The 25,851-nt window shown below is 40.3% G+C and overlaps 1 protein-coding gene and 1 pseudogene across 35 annotated transcripts in view; both read right to left on the bottom strand.

Annotated features, from left to right (window-relative positions):
* RNF14 (ring finger protein 14) overlaps positions 1 to 25,844 on the bottom strand; it is a 64,558-nt gene extending 38,714 nt beyond the window's left edge. For 18 of the 34 annotated variants that reach the window (XR_013531285.1, XR_013531284.1, XR_013531282.1 and 15 more), the window contains exons 1-8: positions 25,782 to 25,844; positions 23,994 to 24,168; positions 20,292 to 20,461; positions 19,115 to 19,266; positions 15,070 to 15,597; positions 13,559 to 13,787; positions 10,971 to 11,143; positions 9,606 to 9,736 (exon numbers count right to left, since the gene is read on the bottom strand). Coding sequence is in view for 21 of the 34 variants with exons in the window: in XM_054250152.2 (XP_054106127.1) it covers positions 9,606 to 9,736; positions 10,971 to 11,143; positions 13,559 to 13,787; positions 15,070 to 15,597; positions 19,115 to 19,266; positions 20,292 to 20,445 (1,367 nt within the window). In the remaining 13 variants the exon portion in view is untranslated. Of the gene's footprint in view, positions 1 to 5,112; positions 6,557 to 9,605; positions 9,737 to 10,970; positions 11,144 to 13,558; positions 13,788 to 15,069; positions 15,598 to 19,114; positions 19,267 to 20,291; positions 20,462 to 23,993; positions 24,169 to 25,315 lie in introns of those variants that run through there. The other 16 variants (XR_013531292.1, XM_078361759.1, XR_013531293.1 and 13 more) reach the window with 11 other exon arrangements.
* LOC144580941 (10 kDa heat shock protein, mitochondrial pseudogene) lies at positions 1,801 to 2,418 on the bottom strand (annotated as a pseudogene). The gene has a single exon (XR_013531299.1). The product of XR_013531299.1 is annotated as a 10 kDa heat shock protein, mitochondrial pseudogene (transcript).
* Positions 25,845 to 25,851: the final 7 nt, after the last annotated feature.

The raw sequence follows: 25,851 nt of genomic DNA, 5'->3' as shown, positions 1-25,851 counted from the left end.
TACCTTCAAGATAAGTACAGAATCTAATCAATTCTCAAGATTCTAACTTCTGGCACCCTGGTAAAAGCCAACTGTACTTCTGAGCTACTGTAAATTGCCTCCTAATTGGTTTGTTTCCACCTTTGCTCACCATTCCCCTAAAACACAAGCCAGACCCTATCACTACTCTGCTCAAAGCCCCCCATCTCAGAGTGGCTGCCAAAGTTCACACAAGGCTCTATATAGTCTACAGCACCACCTGCTCATATCTTCCTTGTCTCTCACTCTTCCTTGGTTTGCTTCAGCCCTGACTGGCTACCGCACTGTTCCTAGAGCCCGCTTACAAGCTCATATCCCAAGGGCTTTTCCCATGCTGTCTCTGCCTGGAATTCTCTCCTCCCAGGTGTCCAGAAGGTTCAATTTCATGCTGCCCAGCCTTTGTTCAAGTGCTATCTTGATGGAGTCTTCTCTGTAAGATTCCAACATTGCCCTGCCTCCCCTAACTCTGTATTTCTTCTCCCCAACTTCTATGACTTTTTTGTTTTTTGAGACAAAGGTCTTCCTTTGTCATTCAGGTTAGAGTGCAGTGGTGTGATCAAGGCTCACTGCAGCCTTGACTGCCTGAGCTCAAGAAATCCTCCTGCCTTAGCATCCTGAGGGTCAGCTGGGACTGCAGGCACATACCACTGCAGCCAACCAATTTTTAGAGGTTTTTTTTTTGGAGACAGGGTCTTGCTATATTGCCCAGACTGGTCTCAAAACTCCTGGCTTCAAGTGATCCTCTCACTTCAGCCTCCCAAAGCACTGGGGTTACAGACATGAGCCACTGCACACGGCCCCATGGCACTTATCTTCTGATCAACCAGATAATTTACTTAGTGTCTCTTTCCTTCTGCCAGAATTTAAGTTCCACATTGGCAGGGAGATTAAGCCTGTTTTATTTACTGCTACAATCTCACCACCTTGAAAAAGAGTAAGGCCCATTGCAAGGTATTCCATCAATATTTGTTAAGTGAGTTATTCTAGGCAATACTATAGGTTGCAAAAAGTAGAATGAGACTGAGGGTAAGACCCACAATCGCTTTTAAAATTTACGTGTATTTATGTTGTATTAGTGTAAGTTTAGTTGTTTTTCCTTTTTTCGTTTTTATAATTAAGGGAAAAAAAGAGATACAAGCAAGGTAACGAAGTGACTATGCTGACTTTGTACTTAGCAACTTCAGCATCAAATCTCCCTAAGTTTCCAATGTACACAATCTTTTCCAAAGCATCCTCTGGCTCAGAGAAATGTGGGAATCCTTGGAGTGGTAAATCTTCAGACAAGCTGAGAAACTGTACAGTCTACACGATGGGTGCTGAAAGTTGATTATTACCATCAACATTTGTTAAGAATACCTCTAAATCTCCCATAGCCAGATTTCTGACCACACTTAGTCTGGCCTGATTTTTTTAGTTAAGTTTTGGGGAGCAGGCTGTCTCCTCTTACCAGCATCAGAAGGGACCATGACGTTACAATTCCTTGGTCCTACTTAGGAGCTTTGTATACAACTTCATTTCCCTAATTCGGTGGCTGAAGGTAAGTGCCACTATCAGGAATGACACTCTGCTATGTAACAACTGCATGTCAACTGTGGTTCACGTACTTTTAAGTATTTAAAAATTTCTGATAATACTGCTGTTCCTGCTTTGCTAGTATTGTTAGATACCATTCTGTCTACTAAAGTATAAAACAGACTATAATGAAATATAATGAGAAAAATGAGAAAAATTTAAATACCAGAAGTTACATCTACTTCTAAAACAAAACAACATACTCTTACCTGTCTTAATCAGTGACTATATATTTTTTCATCAGTTAACATTAGTTTATTATAAAAGAGAGATATGGAAATTATTTACATGATGAAAGATTTCAGAACTTCAGTTGAAAGGGTAACTTCATGTTGACGCCATTTCAGTAGTGACTTATTTCAGTCTATGTACTTTCCAAGAACGTCACCATCTCTAAATAGAAAATAATCCTTGTCATCTAGAACTACTTTGGTGCCTCCATATTCTGGGAGAAGAACTTTATCTCCAACTTTGACGGTAACTGGTGGAATCTTTCCACCCTTTCCTTTAGAACCCGATCCAACAGCGACTACTGTTGCTTGCAACACTTTTCCTTGAGATTTTTCTGGAAGTGTAATGCCTCCTGTGGTTACAGTTTCAGCAGCACTCTTTTCAACCAATACTCAGTCAAAGAATGGAAGAAACTTTCTAAACGCCTGTCCTGCCATGAGTCCCTCCACCTCAAGACTCATACTCTGCTCTGATGCACCATGGCAAGGAGACTGCCAGTGACTATATTTTTATAACATGGGAACTTCTGCCACCTGCTGGCAAAGTTAATACTAGGTGGGAGATCCAAACTCCAGTCAAAATTCTGAAATTCCCTTTCAAAGCAGACAGCCACATGAATAACTTTATTATTATCTCCTCTAATTAACTCTCATTACTCTTGACAGAAGAAATAAATACTAAGTACATTAATAGATTACTAATGTAAATTAGAACTGTCCACAACTAAAAAAGAAGACTCTGGGCAAATGACTTTGGGCCAGGCATGGTGGCTCATGCCTCTAATCCTAACACTCTGGGAGGCCAAGGCAGGTGGATCACTTGAAGTCAGGAGTTTGAAACTAGCCTGGCCAACATGGTGAAACCCCATCTCTACTAAAAATGCAAAAAAAAAAAAAAAAAAAAAATTAGCCGGGTGTGGTGGAGGGCACCTGTAATCCCAGTTACTCAGGAGGCTGAGGCAGGAGAATCTCTTGAACCTGGGAGGCAGAGGTTGCAGTGAGCCGAGATCATGCCATTGCACTCCAACCTGGGTGACAGAGTGAGACTGTCTCAAAAAAAAAAGACTGCTGACAACACCACAAGTCTGTCTGGGAATATGGCTTCTTCTGATTCTCAGCCTTTCTTAACTTCACCAGCTCCTCCACAGGTCAACAGGAAGGGATACATCTACTCAACAAGCTTTGGGATTTAGCCAAGATAGCAAGCTAATTCTCACACCAGTGTACAGTCTAATGGGTCCAGCTGACTCCCTGACTTGATCAACTTGCCAAATGTTTAATGTTTCTCAAGAAGCTGAGCAGATAAATTACCAGAACAGGTGAACAGCCTAAAACTGCATATACAGCACTGGAGCATCCTGAGAAGTAACCAATTTAAAGCTACAAAAGATCTCAGTCAAAAAGAAATCATTGATTTGCTGAGCCTGCTAGGATTAAGTTACCTGTCTTTAAAAGTGTTTTGGGCTCCTGCCCAATCCAGATATACCAAGGTATAATGTTTATATAAAAATAAAAACACAAAAGAAAAAAAAAAAGAGGAAAAAAAAAAGAAAAAGAAAAACAGATGAGACAACTATGACAGCTGAGTGGGGTCTAAGGGAACACAATGACTGTATCTAATAATGTGGTATCCTAGAAGGGATCCTGGAATAGAAAAAGGACATTAGGTAAAACTAAGAACATCTGAAAAAAGTATGAACTCAATAATAGCAATACTGCTTCATTAATGTGATAAATGTGCCACGCTAATATGTTAATAAGGAAAACCAAGTATGGGGTACATGGGAACACTGTACAATCTTTGCAATTTTTCTGTAAATCTATTTTCTAAAATACAGGGTCTTTTTAAATAAAAGGATGGTTTGTTAATAGGGTAGCTAAATAAAAATTATAATAATAAAAATTAAAACTAAAAGAAAGATGGATGAAACAAGATGCATCTCAATTGACAGAGGCAGGTCCTTAAGTTAGTTTGATCACAAGCTTAAAATGTCACAGAGCTTCTATTTTGACTTTTAAAAAAAAGTTATTTGGTAGCTTATTTTCATTTATCAGCTCTAGACCCAAACTTTTTATATAAAAATGAAGAGACACTGACTCTTCAAACTCCCCCACAAAACACCCAGGAGCCTAGGCACCATGACTCATGCCTGTAATCCCAACACTTTGGCAGGCAAAGGCAGAAGATCACTTGAACTCAGGAGTTTAAGATCAGCCTGGGTAATATAGCGAGACTTCATTTCTACTAAACATTAAAACAAAAAACAAACAAAAAAAAAAAAGTAGCTGGGTGTGGCAGCATGTGCCTGTAGTCCCAGCTGCTCAGGAGGCTGAAGTGGGAGGATTGCTTCAGACCAGGAGAGCAAGGCTGCAGTGAGCTATGATTACACTACTGCACTCCAGCCTGGGTAACAGAGTGAGGCCCTGTCTCAAAAGAAAAAAGACCCATGAAGTTCATACTAATTTATGGCAAATCTCAGCTCACTAGTAAAAAAGACTTTCATGAAATTAAAGCAGGTACAAAACTCTTTATTCTATCACATATTTTGCTGACACAGCAACCTTCTACAAACCCAATTGTTTTACAAGGCATTTGGGGAGTTACCCAAATCTTTCATTTTACTAAGACAAAAGTACTCTACCAAAACTATACCATCTTAAAATTAGCTCATAACTCATCCTTCAAAAATACAAGCCCTATTTTCTTTGTTAAAATTGAGTGATAAAGACTTTGCACTTTGGAGAGAATCACTAAGGTGACCAAATTTTTGAGACTAAACACCAAACATCTGTGTTGTGTTGTTACTATCATAAATGGGAAAAAAGCCTTTCATTTCTTTCATAAAATTATATTATAAAGGCTTCTTTCCTACTTCCATGACATCATCAACAATGTACAACAGCTTAAAATAAAATGATCTCTAGAAAATAACAACTAGCTCATGAACTATAGAGCTTCTGAGTAGCTCTTTCTGAATAATCTGAATTAAACTCCTCTTTGATCAAAGAAATCACTCTTCTCAGGTATACATTGTAGAACAAATCATTTTAATTTCTTATCTTCAATTTATTCTTTAAATTAACCTCAGTTTTTATACAAAATGTCCTGAATGGAAGACATGAAACTATCTGGTTTAAACAAAATATGGGCCCTAAAACCTAAGCTCAGTCACAAGCCCAGGTAAAAGAGATGCTATTCTGTGACCTTTTCTTAAGAATGTGTTATATACCAAACAATTTTAAAATGTGATTAGTTGCCTTGATGGCAGAACAAATAGCAGCAACTCTGTTCTAATTATAAGATAATCTTAAACTTTATTTTTATTTTTAAGATTAAGCATCCTCTTTGACAATCCAAAAACACAGTCTTTGCTCACTCTGGACACACATATCTAAAACAGTTAAAAGTGATTGCTCAATTTTCAATGACAAAGTAGGGAAAAAAAGAATACATTGTCAAGCTGCAGTTCAATTTTTCTGTCCTCTTTTCCAAAAAATTTTACTTTGCTACCAAGCCACTCACCAACGATAAGAAAAGACAATTTTTCAAAAAGCCAACAAAACCCAGAAAAAGGAACAGGTAGCAATTCAAAATTATCACCCCAAACACTGCTGTTGCAAACAAAGAGTATGAAGCCAAATTCCCATAGCTTGTTAGAGAAGATCTTTAAAAATAATTCAGAATATTAGGACTGGAACTACGGTGGTATAGACAGGTTATACTGTCATTATACACATGTACAGTGGTAAATGTGGATAATTCAAGAACATTCAGCTTGGGAATATATTAAGCTTTCTCCTAATCCAGCAGAGGAAATAAAAACATGTGCTTCTGGAATATTAAAATTGTCCTTACAAACAGAAGGTAGGGAAAAGGTAATGAGGGAGAATGTGGAACAAAAGTAGCAAAGACAAGTCATTTTGAATCTAGGCTCTAACACCCAAGGAAGTTGAATAGAACTAAAATTCTCTGAGCCAGTATCACTAAATTATAGATTTGGCCTGAAACCAGTGGACCATATACACTACTAATAAATATCAAGTGCCCCACAGTGTTTGTGGTATTAAAATATATTTTTAAATTATTATAAATTTCCATTCTCAAAAGTAGATCAAAATGACACTGGACCATCCAGTCAGTTTCAGAGTAAAGGACTTCCTCTAAAGAGAATTTACTTGGCAGAAATTTAGATTGGTAGGAATGTGATTAACATGGAGTAAATGAGATCAGGGTCTCAGTATAATTTTCATAAGGCTTCTACCCACCCCAGTTGTAAGGAGTAGTACTGAGGGAGCTCCAACAGAATGTCTTAGAAGGATGCTTCTCAGAGACAAAGGGTCTCTAAGTTTAACTCTTGACCCCTCTTCTCCTTACCTAAAGCTTGGGGAAGAAAATAAATATTTAATTTTTAACTATTCAGAGCTTTGGGCACATTATAATATTCTGTAGTTTCGTTTTCCGAACCTTTGGCTTATAATTTTTCTCAACTTACATTAAAAAATGTATGAATGCACCTTCTTCAGTAGTACCACATGAAAATATAAACCTTGTTCTTCCATAACTTCTACACAGGAAGAATGAATGAATAGTATCCTAAATATCCTGCAAAGTTACTTTGTATACTTGACAAAAGATTAGGGAAAACCAATCCACTTCCATATCTTAAGCAGTAGTTAACTAGTCTTCAATCTCATCTTCCCAAATATTGTCATCAACATTCACAGCATAAAACAGCCTGGAAGCATAAAGAAAGGTACACTTTAAAACACTTGAACAAAACAATATAAATTGTCTCTCCTCTCAAAAATATTTTCTGTACTCTTATAACATTTCTGTACATCTTTTCTGCTCCTTTACTCATTCCACTAAGGAGGGCTGAAATCTGGGTCCCTCTGAACAATCTACCCTAAAGTTGGTTAAGAACAGCCATTTTAGGGTGGATGAGTACCTGCCCAGCTCCGTTCCTATCTGGCTGTAAGTCTTTTGGCCACAGCGGTCCCACTGAGGGCCTGGATTGAGGCAGGCAGGTTTGCCCTACCACTCCAGCAACGATATGGGACAAAATAAGTTTGACCATCAGTGCTTCCTCTGGCAAATCTCAGCCAAAAGGGTGAAAATGAGAAATCAAAGTGAAACGTAAGTCCCACAACCAACTGAACAGACCCTTTCCTGGCCAAGGGGACCCCAGAGAAATCTTGAAAATGGGAGGCCAGACATACCTAGTCATAGCCCCCTCCCTCACTGACCACCATTAGGTTTTCTTTCTTAAGGGTTAAACAAACCAACCCTTTGGGAAGATTTGCTCCACAGCTGGTATCAACCAACAGCCTGACACTGTCCCTCCCTTCTACAGATTTGACACCAAAAGCGGACCAGCATTTCTTCCTGCTAATAGAGCGGTTCTAGCCAGTCTATGGAGGATGTGTACTGAGGTTTTCCTGTTCTCTGCTTCACCATTTTATGTCAGAGTACTCCCCCACAGATCATGCTAATGCCACCTTTTTTCTTTTTTTGAGATGGAGTTTTGCTCTTGTTGCCCAGGCTCTAGTGAAATGGCACAATCTCGGCTCACTGCAACCTCTGCCTCCTGGGTTCAAGCAATTCTCCTGCCTCCTGAGTAGCTAGGATTACAGGCACGTGCCACCACGCCCAGCTAAAATTTTGTATTTTTAGTAGAGATGAGGTTTCTCCATGTTGGTCAAGCTGGTCTCAAACTCCTGACCTCAGGTGATCTGCCCACCTTGGCCTCCCACAGTGCTGGGATTACAGGCATGAGCCACCGCTCCCAGCCAATGCCATAATTTTTTGAATATGGGTCCCCTGAATGGGAATGAAGCTCAACTGCACATGCGGTATGTTTCTCCTTTCATAAATATTCATGACTCCTCCTATAGCTTATTGAATATGTACATCTGGCTATCCTGTAGGGCATAAATCCCTCTCTTCCTCTTCCCAACCTTAAAGTGTCTGTTTCTAGCTTCTGGCTGAAGGCTATGCTTCCCAACCTGTCAGAATGGCCACCTTGTAGGCTGCAACTCTTTATGAGAAATAAAGCTCTCCTTTCCAAATTAAAACAAACAAACAAAACAATCCTTTTAGAATCCAGATAAACTCTCCAGGACCAAGGATAAACAATAATGGGGGATGAGTATCACAAAACTGATACTCAGTGTATACAATACACAGAATAAGCCAAGACTGGGGAAGTCAGGCAATTTAGAAGCAACTGAACTCTTTGAAGACACTACTATAAATATTACATGTTCATCACTCCATTCTGTCTTCATGGTCCTTGTACCCTGAATGTTTTGTAGCTATCAGTTTGTCTTCCTTTCCTTATGTTACCTACAATTTATGCAATTTCCACTGCTCGATTTCCAATAGTTCATGGCAGGGGTTGTTTCTTCAATTTCTCTTATAGTTTCACAATACCAATGTATTTACTTAATAGACACCCCTTAACAAAGATCATCAACTGATGCTGAAAGTGGGAGCTCTTGGAGAACAGGATATTCCCATTGTGGCAAGGAATCACCCCACAGATTACTTACTGATGACAAAATGGAAAACTTACCTTTACAATAAAGCAAACAGTAGAACTGAGCACCACACTAATGGAGGACATCATGGGCCTCCTGATGTGATCCAATGTGGAATACACATCACTCCTCATGAAGTATCAGCAGAAAAAATGTTACTCTAAATCTGATCAAACTTCAGTCTAGACCTGCCAGTTTATAGCAAATAGGATACAGAAACAAGCTAAAGGACATCATGGACAAATAAAACTCTAGAAGGTAAGATGTTATATAAGACTTCTGGCCTGGACTTTTCAAAAAATGAATGTTCACAACACACACAGATACACACAGATAGACACACACAGACACACACACAAAGGTGGGCCAAAGCTTTTCTGTATTAAGAGACTAAAGAGACAGAACCAAATCCATTGACTGAACTTGTTTAGATTCTGGTTCAATCAAATAACTTTAAAAGATATTTTCGGGCTGGGCGCAGTGGCTCACGCCTGTAATCCCAGCACTTTGGGAGGCCGAGGCTGGTGGATCACGAGGTCAACAGATCGAGACCATCCTGGTCAACATGGTGAAACCCCGTCTCTACTAAAAAGTACAAATATTAGCTGGGCACAGTGGTGCGTGCCTGTAATCCCAGCTACTCAGGAGGCTGAGGCAGGAGAATTGCCTGAACCCAGGAGGCGGAGGCTGCGGTGAGCCGAGATTGCGCCATTGCACTCCAGCCTGGGTAACAAGAGCGAAACTCCGTCTCAAAAAAAAAAAAAAAAAAGATATTTTCAAGGATAATTAGGAAATTTCAAATATGTGTGTTTACTAGATAGCAATATGCCACTATCACTACATTTTTTTAAAGTACTGCCATTATGTAGAAGCATTTCCTTATCTTAGGAGAAAGGTGGAAATATTTAGAGTTGAAGCATTATCATAAATCTATGTAGTTCATTAAAAATGTTAAGGGAACAAATATGGCAAAGTACTATCAATTGTTAATTTAGGTGGAAAGTATCCTACTATTCATAGTCCTATCCTTTCAAATTCTCTGTATGTTTGAAAACTTTCACTGCAAAAACTTCCACATCATGTATATTCTCATTATAAAACTCATTTTTGAGAAAAATAATATAAAAATTCCTTTATGGGGAAAAACAGGTAAGATAATTCTCTTAAATAAGTCCAAGTACTTAAATAAAACACTGGATTTGTGGTCTGCAAATCAAGTACCTGAGGAATTCTGTGTATACATACCGGTTAAAACATGGTGAAGCAGGATCATTGAAATGTTTGTAAGGGTTTGCTCTAGACAGAGAACCCATGCAAATCCAACAGAAATATTGCATACAGCCAGTACATGTCATCTTGTTACATCCATCTAATTTCTGGTGGGAAGAATAGAAAGAGAAAAATAAACAAGGCTGTAAAAGCAGAAGAGGCATGCACCTGCCAAAAAGATTCAGTACAACATTCTCCTAGTCACTGATAACTATGTAATGCTTTCTATTTTATATTACAAGTAAAATACAGAAAATAGGTAGCTAGTGTTACTACTTGGCACAGTCTCTTCTGATAAACAGTAGATATAAATTACACACATATAACTGGAGCATGTAGTTAGATTAACATTAAAATATTTGGATGTAACAAGTGTGGGTTTTTAATTTTTACATAAATCAAAGTAAATATTTGGCACCAAGTCCTCCACTTTGTCATAGAGCTAAGGTATGTTAAAAGTGATTATATGGCCTGGTGCAGTGGTTCATGCCTGTAATCCCAGCACTTTGGGAGGCCAAAGCAGGTGGCTCACTTAAGGTCAATAGTCGAGACCAGCTTGGCCAACATGGTGAAACCCCATCTCTACTAAAAATACAAAAAATTAGCCAAGTGTGGCCGGTGGTGGCTGGCGCCTGTAATTCCAGCTACTTGGGAGGCTGAGGCATGAGAATTCCTTGAAGCTGGGAGGTGAAGATTGCAGTGAGCTGAGATTGCGGTACTACACTCTAGCCTAGGCAATAGAGAGAGACTCAGTCTCAAAAAAAAAAAAAAAAAAAAGGTGATTATATATAGTGCCAGTTTCCTCAATGGAATAACAGGAATCGCCACTAGGTTCAGTTCAGACATAATAGATTAGAACAATAGAATCAAATGCAAAGATGTATTTTGATTTTAAAATATATTAAGATTTTTGTTAAGAAGCAATAGTTTGTCTAATTATTTTGGCTCGGATGAATTTCTGAGTATATCTTAATTAAACAGGTGTGCAGCATTCCAGGGTAGTTCTGAGAGATCAGATTTGATTTATTTTTTAGTCACAGAGATGAAGTAAGAGTTGACCACAGCTCTAGTATGCTCTCCTTACAATCCATTCAATTTTGAGGTGGATACAATGTGAGAACAAAGGTCGCTGTAAGAAAACACTTGGAAAAGGGAAGCCTACATACATTTAAGGTTGATAACAATATTTAGTAGTGAAATTTCCATCTTTTAAGTTAGAAAGTGTAAAAATACCAGCATGTGTTTTCTAAGTCATAAAATTGACTAATAAGGCTTAAGTAATAAGCAATCATAACATGCTTGCAAGGCTGATAGCCTCCAACTCTGTCCCAAAACATTTACCTCTATGGGAGTTCCACAACATGGACAGTTCTTGGAGTTCTTCTCTAGCCACTCTTGACTTTCCAGCTCTTCCAGTGCCTTCTGAATCACCCTCTTACCATACCTTTGTTCCAAAAGTCTTTTATTGGGCTCATCTGCTTGCAGGTATTCATTTCGTAAGTCCATTAATTTCTCTAGAAAGTGAAATGGAAAATTAACTTTTATATAGCTTTATAATGCTGACTAAAAGTCATTTAAAATGGCACTTTTTTTCCAACTCGGACCCGACAGAATGGCTCCCGCAAAGAAGGGTGGCAAGAAGAAAAAGGGCCGTTCTGCCATCAACGAGGTGGTGACCCAAGAATACACCATCAACTTTCACAAGCGCATCTATGGAGTGGGCTTCAAGAAGCGTGTCCCTCAGGCACCAAAGAGATTCAGAAATTTGCTATGAAGGAGATGGGAACTCCAGATGTGTGCACTGATACCAGGCTCAACAAAGCTGTCTGGGCCAAAGGAAGAAGGTGCTAAAGTTATCTGAATTAGGAGGAATGTCCCATACTGAATCCAGGTGCGGTTGTCCAGAAAATGTAATGAGGATGAATATTCACCAAATAAGCTCTATACTTTGGTTACCTATGTACCTGTTACCACTTTCAAAAATCTACATACAGTCAATGTGGATGAGAACTAATCGCTGATCATCAAATACATCAAATAAACTTATAAAATTGCCTTAAAAAATAAATGAATAAAATGGCAATAATCTTTGACTATTCAATAATGCTATTCCTAGAACTTTATCATAAGGAAAAAATCCAAAGTCATATGCATGGAGATGCATTAACAATGGCAAAAAAATTAAATTTCTAAGGAAATAGTTATGTTTGGAAGACATAATTAACTTGGCTACAACTCAAAACATTCACCACAGAATCCAGAAAAAAGAGTTTATGTTATAACCCAGTAAAAATTATATATCACAAATGATAATGAATGGAAAGGACTCGCCTAAATGGAAAAGATGTACCTGTTAAAGGTGGTAGAATAAGATAGGCTATTTTTTTCCTTTCATTTTGATTTCTTAATGTTGGTATGTTGATGCAACTGAGGTATACAGTTAAAGACTAACTTATCTAAAAGACACAAAGGTTGAAAGACATTTTCCACTAAGTCAGCACCGTTCACCATTTGATAATGAAGAGGCCTACCTACAAGATGCTGGCTGATGCAACTGAAATTACCTATCCACTCTTTCCTCTCAGGGTACTTTCTTGGAAATAATGACACTCTGCTAACATTAGCAAGTAATAACTACAATAATAATAGTATTAATAATTACCTTTTTTTTTTTTTTGATCCCACTCTGTCTCCTAGGCTGGTGTGCAGTGATGCAATCTGGTTCACCACAACCTCTACCTCCTGGGGTCAAGTGATCCTCCCACCTCAGCAACCTGAGTGCCTGGGACTACAGGTGTGCATCACCACATCCCATTAATTTTTATATATTTTTGTAGAGACAGGGTTTTGCCATGGTGTCAAACTCCTGGACTCAAGCAACACCCCTGCCTTGGCTTCCCAAAGTGCTGAGATTACAGGGGTGAGTCATTGTACCTGGACCCATTTTCCATTTTCCGTTTTCCATGTATTAGCCCACTGTTTCTCAAACTATTTATGATAAAGGACCTTTTTTATTTCCACTGTCAAAAGTTTCTAACCCTCTCAATTTCTGTATCTTATTATAGACCAGTGTAACAAATTTAACAATTTTGAATAGCACTATATTAGTTCCCTTCATCCTTAAAATAACCCTGCAAAGTTATTGTTATCTGCTCTAGCTGCAATTTTGTGAAGTAGCTGTTATCATCATCCCTGTTAGTCTGAGAAAGACTAAGCCACCAAAGCCCAGTTAAATCGACATTAAGGACCTGATTTATGATTCCTTATCTCAACTGGAGATGGCAAACATGTTTCACTCCTATGTCTACTTCATCAGAGGGTAGTTTTCTGAGGTGCCATGTTGAAGAAGATTCTGAGACTTCTCTGGGCTCAAGGAGAAAGCATGTGATGACTGGTCAAACACATGTGCCATGGAGACAAGAATGGCAGCTTAGATGCCCTGCATTTGCCATCCAGGATCTATATTATTCCATGTTCATAGATAGAATTTGCTGTGCCATTCCTTCTGGAATGTTCCTTCCTGATATCTGCATGGTTTTTCTTATCTCCTTCAAGTCTTTACTTAAACCATTTTGCCAGTGAGGCCTCCCCTGGCTTCTCTAACTAAAATCCCAGTCCCTTCCCCTTCAGAACATTTCATATCCTATCCTTGCTTTATTTCTTCTGCCTCCTCAGCACTTACCACCACCTGATATCCTTATTTTGTTTTCCTATCTCCACTAGTAGTATGTAAGTTCCATGACGGCAGAAATTTTTGTCTCTTTTGGTCTCTACTACAGTCCCAGAGCCTAGATTAGTCACTGACACAGAAATGTCTGTTGGATGAAGACTTCCAAATTGAAGAATGAAGTCAGAAAGCACTGGTAGGGGAGTGAGATGTCAGGGAGAGATTGGGGATGGGGGTATGGGTTCATGTAGTTAAAACATACCTGCAGTCACCTTACATGGAGAGACCCCATGGTAGGTCAACCTGCACAAGGTACAGAAGGCAAAATTGCAGCTGGAGCAGATACCCATGGTGCAGCCAGGCTCCTGCATCACAGGCAGCTGGCAGCATGGGCGGGGGCAGTACACCACATCTGCCATCAGGTCCAAGGTGGACTGGAGGAGAAGGCGGTCATAACGGGCAAATAACTCTGCTTCTACTAACTCTTTGACCTAGATGGAAATACAAAACACCATAGGTTTGATGATTCCACAACCAGTTCTGAATCTAAGGAGATTCTTAGGACGACAGTGTAAAACAGATGGGCACATAAACTAAAACCTCTCTTTCACTTCAAAATCAAACCAAGTATATACTGACTGAGATGGCAATATATACTATACACATAGTTTGTTAAAACTAAGCAAAGTGTACAATTTATTTTATATTTTAGTTTTATTTCTTTAGAGATGGGGTCTTGCTCTGTTGTCAGGACTGGAGTGCAGTGGTGCAATCACAGCTCACTGCAGCCTTGAACTCCTGGGATCAAGTGATTCTCTACCTCAGCTTCCCAAGTAGCTAGGACAATAGGCACTTGCCATCATGCCTGACTGACTTTTTTTTAAGACATGGAGTCAGGCTATTTTGTACACACTGGTTTTAAACCCCTAGTTTCAATCAACCCTATCTTGGCCTCCCAAAGTCCTGGGATTATAGGTATAAGCTACCGTGCTAGCCTTGTATGATTTAAATGTGTAGTTTATTTTAAGTAAAATTATGCTTTAATAAGAAAACAAAAAGCTGACCGGGTGCGGTGGCTCACGCCTATAATCCCAGCACTTTGGGAGGCCGAGGTGGGAGGATCACTTGAGGTCAGGAGTTCAAGATCAGCCTGACCAATATGGTGAAATCCCATCTCTATTAAAAATACAAAAAAAAAAAAATAATTAACCAGGCATGGTGGCAGGTGCCTGTAATCCCAGCTACTCAGGAGGCTGAGGCAGGAGAATCACTTGAACCCGGAGGCAGAAGCTGCAATGAGCCGAGATGGTGCCCCTGCACTCCAGCCTGGGTGACACAAAGACTGTCTCAAAAAACTAACACAAAATGACAACAACAAAAAACCTAAGTAGGCTGTACTTATGCTAAAATCTGTAAAAAAGTCGGTTAATCATTCCAAGAGATGTTCCCTTCAAATCCCAACCTCAAACAAGCATAAGCTAGTGATTGCCCAAAGTTCATGGGATCCTAGCAGATATACAAAGTAAATTACCACAGTTACTTAATAACTACTTTAACACTCATCCTTGACCACTGCAAGGCCAAAGGAAGCATTCCATTTGCTTAAGCAGTAGACTAAGACCACAGAGTTCTTAATGGATACAGTGAAACAACTTGCAGGCTGGCTCCAAGGCCTCAGACTGCCTCATAAACCCTATCAATGAAGTTCCCAAGAAGATATCTCCATTTGTGGAAGAGAATTAAGAGGCACCCATCAGCAGGGTAAACAGTTACCTGACCAGGAGTGGCCACCGAAGAGCACTTTGGTTCTGGGCAGTTGAGGCACTGAACCTGGCCATCTCTGATCTGGATTTCAAAGTAGTCCTTCAGACAGGCTTTGCAGTACACATGCCTGCACTCCAAGAAGTACATGCATTCACTACCCAGCTTCTCACAGAAACAGATATTGCACAGGAACAATTTACTATTAAAGCATTTTATCTGCTGAGCTTGATCAAAGTCCAAGATTTCCTGGATCAGATTTGACAATGATTCCACATCCTGCACAGCTCTCTCATCCACAATTTCCTCTTGGTCTACATCAGATCCAGCAGCTCCTCCAAAATCTAGCTCTGTGTTGGGAGAGGCTTGAGCTGTCCTTCTCTGCACTTTTTTCTGAGAACCAATCTTGAGCTCAAAAGGAGAGACAATATTTAGGTATGCTAGGGTCTCTTCCTTAAGAAATTGCATCCAGGCAAACAGGACCACACTGCCACGATGTTCTTCCCATAGATTGTCTAAGTGCTTGCATAGAGCAGATAGCTAGGAGAAAACACAAGAAAATGTTGGTGAGTTTGGAAAGATGATGCTGCTACCAACTGCTGGTTTCCCTAGAAATCTTTTCCACTTGCAAGTTAGGCCCTTATACTTCCTAACACTATTTTTTACTGCTATGATACACTGTACTCAAGATAGTATAAACATTCTTATTGGAGTACTTCTTAAGCTATTCAGCAACATGAGCTGGAGTAGAACACAAAGTCAGGAGCAAGAAGAACCATGAGAACAAGAGAAACAGGAAGACTCCATAAGACAGAGAAATAGCTGCACATTTTAGTCACTGAAATGGAGGACTTTTTTCTGTTCTTTAATCTTTTAGTATTGCCGTAAGTTTCATGTAGGAGAAACAGATCTAGTTCTAAAAATAAACTATTTTTCTTCCATTAGGAGTCCTAGCCCTGTCAGTATCCTAGAATAATGGTTAGAAAAAGAATCATTTAAAAATACTATCCAAGTTTTAAAATTAATTTTCAGTTCTATCAAGAAGTCAACTCATCTGAAACAATCACTAACAGAATTCAGCCTCAGAGTCCTTGTTTAGATTTAGATTTACAAGCTGCTTTTAACTAAGCAATCTGGGCTTATATCAGATCCCAGTTAATGGAGAAAAGCTGACTGACATTGACCCTGGTCATAATCAGAAGCCCTCAGCATGATTTAGCAGCCATAGAGAAAGCTTACACTTCCTAAGATAAGCAACTGAAGTTAAATTATTTGGAGTTTTTCTCTTTAAAAGTGGTCTGTTCAATTTGAAAGGCAAATATAAGAGGATTCTCCATTAGAAATATAAAATATTTGTAATAGAGCACAGGAATTATAAGCAGCTTTTCTTTTTTAGGTAAACATCCAAAAGTAGGCCTTCCAGATGGCAAATATTGTAAATTTAAATGACAAATAAAAAGGGACAAGATTTCCTGTTTCTTACACTCCGCATAGTGCCACTGACTAAACCCTGCACAGGTACTACCTTACTTATTAATCAGTTAAGATTGAACAACTAATGGTTTTTCACATTGCATAAATATGCTTATAAATCAACCATGCTTTTGAGAAATCTGCTAAAAAATCTGTAAAATGTGATAAATACTAAAAGGGAGGCTCTGAGTGCTGTGTGAGCTACCAAGTCCCATGAAGAAGCCATTCTCCAACTTCTTTTCTTCTCCAGTCCCTTCTCAAGAGAGGCAGCTGGGGCTGTGCGAGGTGGCTCATGCCTATAATCCCAGCACTCTAGGAGGCTGAGGTGGGTGAATCAACTGAGGTCAGGGGTTTGAGACCCAGCTGGCCAACATGGTGAAACCCCGTTTATACTAAAAAATACAAAAAATTAGCCAGGCGTGGTGGCAGGCGCCTGTAATCCCAGCTACTCGGGAGGTGAGGAAGGAGTATCGGTTGAACCTGTTAGGTGGAGACTGCAGTAAGCTGAGATTGCACCACTGCACTCAAGCCTGAGTGACAGAGCAAGACTCCATCAGAGAGAGGGGAGAGTGAGGAGAGAAGGGGGGAGAGGAGGAGAGAGGGGGGGAGAGGAGGAGAGAGGGGGGGAGAGGAGGAGAGAGTGGGGGGAGAGGAGGAGAGAGGGGGAGAGAGGGGGAGAGAGGGGGAGAAAGGGGGAGAGAGGGGGAGAGAGGGGGAGAGAGGGGGAGAGAAGGGGAGAGAAGGGGAGAGAAGGGGAGAGGTGAGAGGGGGGAGGAGACAGATGCACCTGGGATGCATGTAAATTGAAGAGAGAGGGGAATTAAGGGAAAAGGAGCAAGAGACTATGTGAGTATACTGGGGGAGGAATAGGGGAAAATACTAGAAAACTAAAACCACTTCCCTCTGTCTACCCACCCCAATTCGGGGAATGGCACCTATAACGTTGTCAATTTCACTATTAACAGGTGAGAGTCATAATGACAAGGAATCAGGGTAGATCAACTAACAAGAATTGAACCAAGAAGGAATATAAGAGACCAATTAAAATGTCAATTATATGCATAAACAATTATTTGACAAAGAATTCTACTGTAAAAATTTTAGCTGTAACACATAAAACAACTCTCTTCCCCAGCACACACCCCCGCACCCAAATCCAGCATTAAGTGGATGCTGGTTAGCTGCAATCTGAAACTGCAACCACACATCCAGTTAATCTGTCCCTGTTTTGTGCATGTGTGTGTGCGGGTGCACACACATGCACGGATGTAAAGTATGAAAAGCTCACTGGTGAAATGGGACTATGAATATCTAAATAATTCGGCCAATTATCAGTGACCTAAATGCTAAACAGTCTTGATATTCCTGAACAGATCAACTGTCTTGCATCTGCTGCCTCTGGCACAGATATTAGAATGTAAAGTAATATTCCTTTTTATTCTAATGGTATTATCTTTTTTAAGGTTTAAACCATAAGCTCAAATTTACAAAAGTACTCTAACCTGAAAGATTAGCTTGGTAGATGGGGGAATGAAAACTGTATGATCCAAAGAGAAAAACTAATGAGCCCTTGAGGTCAGCAAATCTGACAGCTTTTTGTTTTGTTTTGCTTTGTTGTTTTGAGACAGGGTCTCTCTCTGTCACCTAGCCTGGAGTGCAGTGGCTCAATCTCGGCTCACTGCAACCTCTGCCACCCAGGCTCAAGTGTTCCTCCCACCTCAGCCTCCTGAGTAGCTGGGAGTACAGGGATGCACACCTGGCTGATTTTTGTATTTTTTTTTTGTAGAAACTGGGTTTCACCATGTTGCACAGGCTGAGCTTTCGTCTTAATACACATCAGTCTATCAATCTTCATTATGACTTCTAGAAAAGCAGCTGCTATTGATTCATTATCTATCCCAGAACACTTTATCTATATTTAGCTTCAAGTCATATTTATGTCTCAATCAAGAGTTGAGGCTGTTACTAGAAAAGTATATATAACCCAGAGGAAATGAGGTTCTTTACATAAGGCCTCAAGCCTTAATGAGATATCTACAGGAACTGTACACATTTCTACTTGTATACATTCATGTCTACGTGATACCAGTTGACTGTTACTTGTTATTAATATAGATTTTTACAAAGCAAAGCAGTTATTGTATTTACTCAGAAAATTTTCTTATTATAACTACATTAGCTCAATTTTTAGTCCTAATTAAAGTGAAATCTTTCATTTAAGGAATGGATAAGAACCTAAGAAAAAAAGTAGTATCAATATTTAAGAAAAATGAGGAAGATCTCATAGTCTACATTATAACACAGATTAAATAGGAAAACAGCAAGACAAGAAAAGAAATATACTTGATTAAAAATTACTCCTATTACAATTCATGATTGCTTTAATTACTGCCATTCCTTTTTAAAACACCAAGCATTTTTAATTTCTTAGCATCAGGATCCATCAAGGCAAGGGAAAAAAATTACAAAACCAAAGCCATTTGTTTTTCATGCACTGAATTCAAGATCATTAAGGTAGTCTTCAATTAAAGACAATTTTTAAGTTTCTAAAAATGGATAGGAAAAATTAAGTTTCAAGTCTAACCTGAGTTGGTGACAGCCATTTGCCACTAAGTGTGAATGAAGGTGGGGAAGAGGATGGATAATCTGGTGGCAGTTCAAAGTTCAGCACAAGTGGCGGCAGAAAGCAAATGGTGTATTCAAAGCCACTATTCTGGAGACACTCATTTGAATTGCCTGAACCAAAAACAAAGATTAGAAAGGATCAGTTGGTCAATACTTGAGTGTCCATTACTGTTGAGCAATGCTCAAGAAAGACTTAATGCTTTAGTAAGAGGGAATAAAAACCCTCCTCAAAGGACTTTCTATTTCCTAATTTTAACTTGGTAACCGCCACCTTAAAAAAATATTGCAACCCCTTGAAAAATCTAAGCACCATGAAATGTATAATGAAGATACTACAACTCATTCTTGTATATACTTCTGGGTACAGTTCCTAACACTAATGACCAAGGAACACACAATGTTTTGTTGTTGGTTTAGTTTACAGTAGATGATTAAAGACACAATCTAGAGAAAGGGTGTTCATTTCTATTGAACAGTCATGACCTACTTAGACCAGCATGTGCCAACTACCCATGAATCATAGTTGGGAAAATTTGTGCCAACATAATGATCTCAGGTTTGAGGATACGATATAGCACATAACATTCTCACAATCAAAGTTTCATTTAAATTATTGCACTGACATTCCTTAATCCCTTTATAGTAGAAACATTTTGAGAAAGTGTGCATCAAGGTCTTCTCTAAATATCTGTATCAAAAGCAGTTTTTTTTCTGAAGCAAAAGGTCACATATTAACAACATGTGTCACATGTTTATAGGAGTTGAAATGATTCTGGAAACCAAATAGTATTAACCACCACCACTGTACTTGAAAATGTCCAAGTGTTTTCACATACATTCATTTTCTCTTTGATTATCCCTGTTTAACAGCCAATGACTCATGCTGATAAATTGCTAGATAGCAGACTAGCATGTATGAAACACACAGGATAATTTCCCTCTTCAGTGATCAAAAAGGTGGAATCAAATTGAAAACTGCTTGCCCCTCATTGCAATTTTCATTTAAAACAGAAACATGCATTAAATCTGTAATACTACCACCTATCACTAATGCCTATAAACACAAAAATGACAAATAGCTTAAGGCACCCTAAGAAATAAAGAATAATCTGTTTAAGAAAATATTATTAACTAACCGCTCACAAATATCTTGAAATTCTGTGGCAAATCCAAATAGATCCTGGTTTCTCCACCTTGGACAGACTCTGCTTTTCTAAATTCATCTCCATCGTAAATACTCGCCAGGGCCAGCAATTCATCCTCCTGAGCTTCTCGGTCTTCTGACGACATTTAATTTTCTGAGGAACTGAAAACATAAAATTAGTTAAGAACAGAAAATGCACAAGGGCTGGCCGGGCCTGGGGGCTCACGCCTGTAATCCCAGCACTTTGGGAGGCCGAGGCAGATGGATTACCAGAGGTCAGGAGTTGGAGGCTAGCCTGGCCAACATGGCAAAACCCCGTCTCTACTAAAAATACAAAAATTAGCCAGGCGTGGTGGCAGGCACCTGTAATCCCAGCTACTTGGGAGGCTGAGACAGGAGAATTGCTTGAACCAGGAGGTGGAGGTTGCAGTGAGCCGAGACTGTGGCACTGCACTTCAGCCTGAGTGACAAGGGAGAAACTCTGTCTCAAAAAAAAAAAGAAAAGAAAATGCACAGAGATGGGAAAAGTTTAATAGCAGTTTTAAAAATGTTCCTCACAAACGACTGCAAAGAATTAATTGATATTCTCACTTTTCTCCTAAACCAAAAATGACAGCCATATCTGGCATTCCATTAGCTTTGCAACAGTAACAGTCTTTTTCGAAAGGGATGGTTGTGGTACTTCTAATTCTTGACTTTATCAGTTAGGTATTTTATGACTGAATTAGAGGAAAAAACCACAATTTGAAAATTTTCTTTGAAAAGGAAAAATCACAAATTTTCTTTAACTTGTCCACTGAACCTAGCAAAGTGACGGCTTGCAAAAGGGGTCAAAGTATATTACACTCCTTTCTTAAAATAAGTGAATTTGCCAAGCACAGTGGCTCACGCCTGTAATCTCAACACTTTGGAAGGCTGAGGCAGGCAAATCACCTGAGGTCAGGAGTTCAAGACCAGCCTGGCCAACATGGTAAAACCCCATCTCTACTAAAAATACAAAAATTAGCTGTGTGTGGCAGCACACCCCTAGCTACTCAGGAGGTTGAAGCAGGAGAATCACTTGAACCTGGGAGGCAGAGGTTGCAGTGAGCCGAGACTGTGCCACCACATTCCAGCCTGGGCAAAAGTGAGACTCTGTCTCCAAAAAAAGAAAGAAGTGAATTTTTAAAATCCACAGGAATCTTTAGGGCAGATTTTCTTAGCTTCAGCCTTACTGACATTTTTGGAGTAATAATTGTTGTTAGGGTGCAGTGTTGTGCACTGCACTATAGAATGTTTAACAGCATTTCCTGGCTTTTACCCAGTAGATACCCAATAGTGAGTGCCCTGCTTCCACCCATAAGAACTGTGACAACTGAAAATATCTAGCCTGGTGTGGTGGTGCTTGCTTGTGGTCCCAGCTACTTGGGGGGCTGACATGCGGGGACTGCTTGAAACTGGGAGGTCAAGGCTGCAGTGAACCATGATAGTACCACCGCACTCCAGCTTGGGTGACAAAGTGAGAGAGACCCTGTCTTAAAAAAAAAAAGAAATATCTCCAAATATAGCCAGAAGTCCTGGGGCAGGATGGGGGGTTAAAGGCAAAATTGCTCCCAGTTGAGAAAACTGTGCTTGAGGATGTTACAGGCATAGATACTACACAAGAAAATTAGATAACTGAGCAAGCAGCAAAATATTAAAATTTTGAAACGGAGTTTGTCAAATCCAAGCAGCCATCAATATTAAGATTTACAATTATGACTCAAGAATATTTTTTAAAAGATAATTTTAAAGAAGATTTACCATTATTTTAGATAATACTAAGAATTTAGCTATAAGAGCCAGGCATAGTGAGTGGCTCAAGCCTTTAATCCCAGAACTTTGGGAGACCAAGGCAGGCAGATCACTTGAGGCCAGGAGTTCAAGACCAGCCTGGTCAACATGGCAAAACAAACAAACAAACAAAAAAAAACCCATCTCTACTAAAAATACAAAAGTTAGCCGGGCATGGAGGTAGGAGGTACATGCCTGTAATCCCAGCTACTCAGTGGCTGAGGCACAAGAATTGAGAATTGCTAAAACCCAGGAAGCAGAGGTTGCAGTGAGCTGAGCTTGTGCTACTGCACTCCAGCCTGGGTGACAGAGAGACATTCTCTCTCAAAAAAGAAAAGAGAAACTAGCTACAATTAAAGTATGAACTGTTGGGAGGCTGAGGTGGGCGGATCACAAGGTCAGGAGTTCGAGACCATCCTGGTCAACATAATGAAACCCCATCTCTACTAAAAATACAAAAAAATGAGCTGGGCATGGTGGCAGGTGCCTGTAATCCCAGCTATTTGGGAGGCTGAGGCAGGAGAATCGCTTGAACCTGGAGGCAGAGGTTGCAGTGAGCCAAGATTATACCACTGCACTCCAGCCTAGGCAATAGTGGCATGATCTGGGCTCACTGCAACCTCCACCCCCCGGAGGTTGCAGTGAGCCTCCAGGAGGCAACGATTCTCCTGCCTCAGCCTCCCAAGTAGCTGGGACTACAGGCGTGCCACCAAACCCAGCTAATTTTTGTATTTTTATTTACAACAGGGTTTCACCATGTTGGCCAGGATGGTCTGGATCTCTTGACCTGGTGATCCGCCTGCCTCAGTTTCCCAAGGTGCTGGGGTTACAGGCGTGAGCCACCGTGCTTGGCCAATAGTATGAGATTCTGTCTCAAAAAAAAAAAAAGTATGAACTGGCTGGGTGTGGTGATTCATGCCTGTAATCCCAGCACTTTGGGAAGCCAAGGCAGGAGGATGGATTGAGGCCAGCAGTTTGAGACTAGCCCTGGCAACATAGCAAGATCCTGTCTCTATAAAAATTAGCCAGGTATGGTGGTATGTGCCTGTAGTCCCAGCTACTCAGGAGACTGTGGCAGGAGGATTGCTTCAGCCTTGGATGTTGAGGCTGCAGTGAGCCGTGTTTGCACCACTACACTTCAGCCTGTGTGGCAGAGCAAGACCTTTTCTCAAAAAGCAAAATAAAGTATGAATCAATGTTTTTAAAAATTGCATCAACTGAAAGATACAACACAATTCCAGGTAATTTAAATGTGCAAAAAAGGCAATGAGAATTTACAAAAATCATTTCAATAAAACAAAAAACTACCATTCTGTCAATTAAAATATTGATCTACAATTGCATTTGCAAATATCGTCCCCTCACAACTAAAATATTTTTAATTAAATTAATGTTCAAAAAAGAAAAGTTAGGATTTTGTTGCTGTTGTTGTTCTTGTTGTTGCCCAGGCTAGAGTGCAATGACGCAATCTTGGCTCACTGCAACCTCTGCCTCCTGGGTTCAAGCAATTCTCCTGCCTCAGCCTCCCAGGTAGCTGGGATTCCAGGTGCCTGCCACCACATCTAACTAATTTTTTGCATTTTTAGTAGAGATGGGGTTTCACTATGTTGGCCAAGCTGGTCTTGAACTCCTGGCCTCAGATGATCCACCCACCTCAGCCTCCCAAAGTGCTGGGATTACAGGCCTGAGTCACCATGCCTGGCCTGAAAAGTAAGGAACTTTTATATTCTAAAAGATGATACTATAAAATTTAAAATGATTTCATTTTCAAAAAATACTTTTTTTTTTAGGAGATGTTAGTTAATGGCTCTGCTTAAGCTGCATCCCTACATATGTAAATATGTAGACACATTTACATATTCTACTTGAGGTCAGTTAGTACCTGTTAATAACAATCAGAAGAAAAGGATTATTAACACCGAAGTCTGTATTTCAGTTCAGAGTGGACTTCGTGCACATCCCATTTATTCTCTAGCTGATGGAGCAGAGACGGCTGAAGCTGGATAAGAGGCCAGGATGTGGAACTCATATTACAAATACTATGAAAATCCTGCCATCTGCAGAAAAGAAACACAGAAGATGCTGTTAGGACCCTCTCCAAATTAAAATTCTGAATTTCCATTATCACCAATTAAGTCAAACCCAACCTAACACATAGCCAATCCTAATCTACAGGTGCATTTTACTCTCTTAGGGCAGACTATCTGACCCACATGATTAAAGGAGTATTTGCATGTCCCCAGCAGTGACTGAGGACTTCTTATCTGTCTGCCCTCAGACATGGGGAGGAGCTAAGGAAGAACACCAAGGTCATATGAGAGGACAGGACACCACGCCCCATAACAAACAGCCTCTTAGGTTTCTTTTTTGTTTCGTTTTTTTCTCCTCTTCTGCTTCTTATATTCCTTCACTTGCCATTTCCCTCCAGTTTTTCCTCTCTCTTGCTCATGAATTTATCCTGCCAGTGACACTCAAGGTTAATTTTGATATCAACAAAATACTTAAACAAGAGTACACAAACACAAACTTTTTAAGTTTTATTCTAAATGCTTTAGAGCTAGGCTTCTTCACTGAGGTAAGGGGAAAAGGGGATATAGTCCATAGTTGGTGGGCACATGTAATCCCAGCTACTCAGGAGGCTGAGGCAGGAGAATCGCCTGAACCCAGGAGGAGGAGGTTGCAGTGAGCTAAGATCGCACCACTACACACTCCAGCCTGGGTGACAGAGCAAGACTCCGTCTCAAAAAAAAAAAAAAAAAAAAAGAGATTCAGAATCAATTTACATTTCTTGAGCACCTACTATGTACTGTATTAGGCCCTTATACAGTACATAGTAGGTGCTCAAGAAATGTAAATGATCTTTTCTTTTTGTCACGTTATCTTATTTAATCTTAAACAGTTTTACTAGGTGAGAGATTATGGTGCTAATTGAATGAAGCTTTTTGTTTTTTCCTGTTAAAACATTTGCAAATGGGATGAGAGATTCATTTATGCAGTTTATGATTTTAGGTTAGTGTTCCCCATCTGTCTGCACATTAGAATCTTCTGAGGAGCTGTTTTTTAAAATCTCAATACCCAGGCCACACCCCAGAACAATTAATTCAAGCCTCAGTGGTTTGCCAAGTCCTCCAGGTGATGCCAATATGCAGCCAGGGCTAAGAACTTGTACTTCAAGCAGGGTTTCAACAGTTCCTCATGACCTACCCTACGAGATTTCAGCTTGTGAAGCTGTCACCTGGAATCCAGTACCTCAATTCAGGCTGCTAACTCTCATTTCCTTCTCATTCTATCCATCTGGTCTTCGGGTGCCCCGGTTTGGGTTCCGCTCGCCACCCGGGGTCCGCGGCAGGCCCACCAAGGCTAGCTATCAGCCCCAGCGCTGGGATTAGAGGGCGCTACGCGGACACGTGAGCTGCTGACCAGCCTGCGGCGTCCCGAAGGAGCAGGGCCCAAACCTTCCCTGAAGCTCAGCGTCCCGAAGGGAGTCCTGGCCAGGCAGGCTGCGGACGCCCAGTGAGGGTTTGAGGGACTGAGGCCCACTGAACAGTCCCGGCCCGGCCCCCTTCTCTGCCTCGCGTGCCCAGAGAGCGGTCCCCACCGTACCTTCCGGCCGTCCAGCAGTGCCGAGCCCCAAAGTTCCGCCCTCCGCCCTTGCCCGGGGCCCACTCACCGACCCCAGCCGACCAGGCCTAGGGACGCCCCGCTGAACCGGCGCGCCGCCTCTTCCGTTCTCGGTAGCT

This window comes from Callithrix jacchus, chromosome 2 (genome assembly GCF_049354715.1).
Source record: "Callithrix jacchus isolate 240 chromosome 2, calJac240_pri, whole genome shotgun sequence".
Taxonomy (NCBI): Eukaryota; Metazoa; Chordata; class Mammalia; order Primates; family Cebidae; genus Callithrix; species Callithrix jacchus.
The sequence above is the reverse complement of the archived record's forward strand: the minus strand, read 5'-3'. Positions and strand labels throughout refer to the sequence as shown.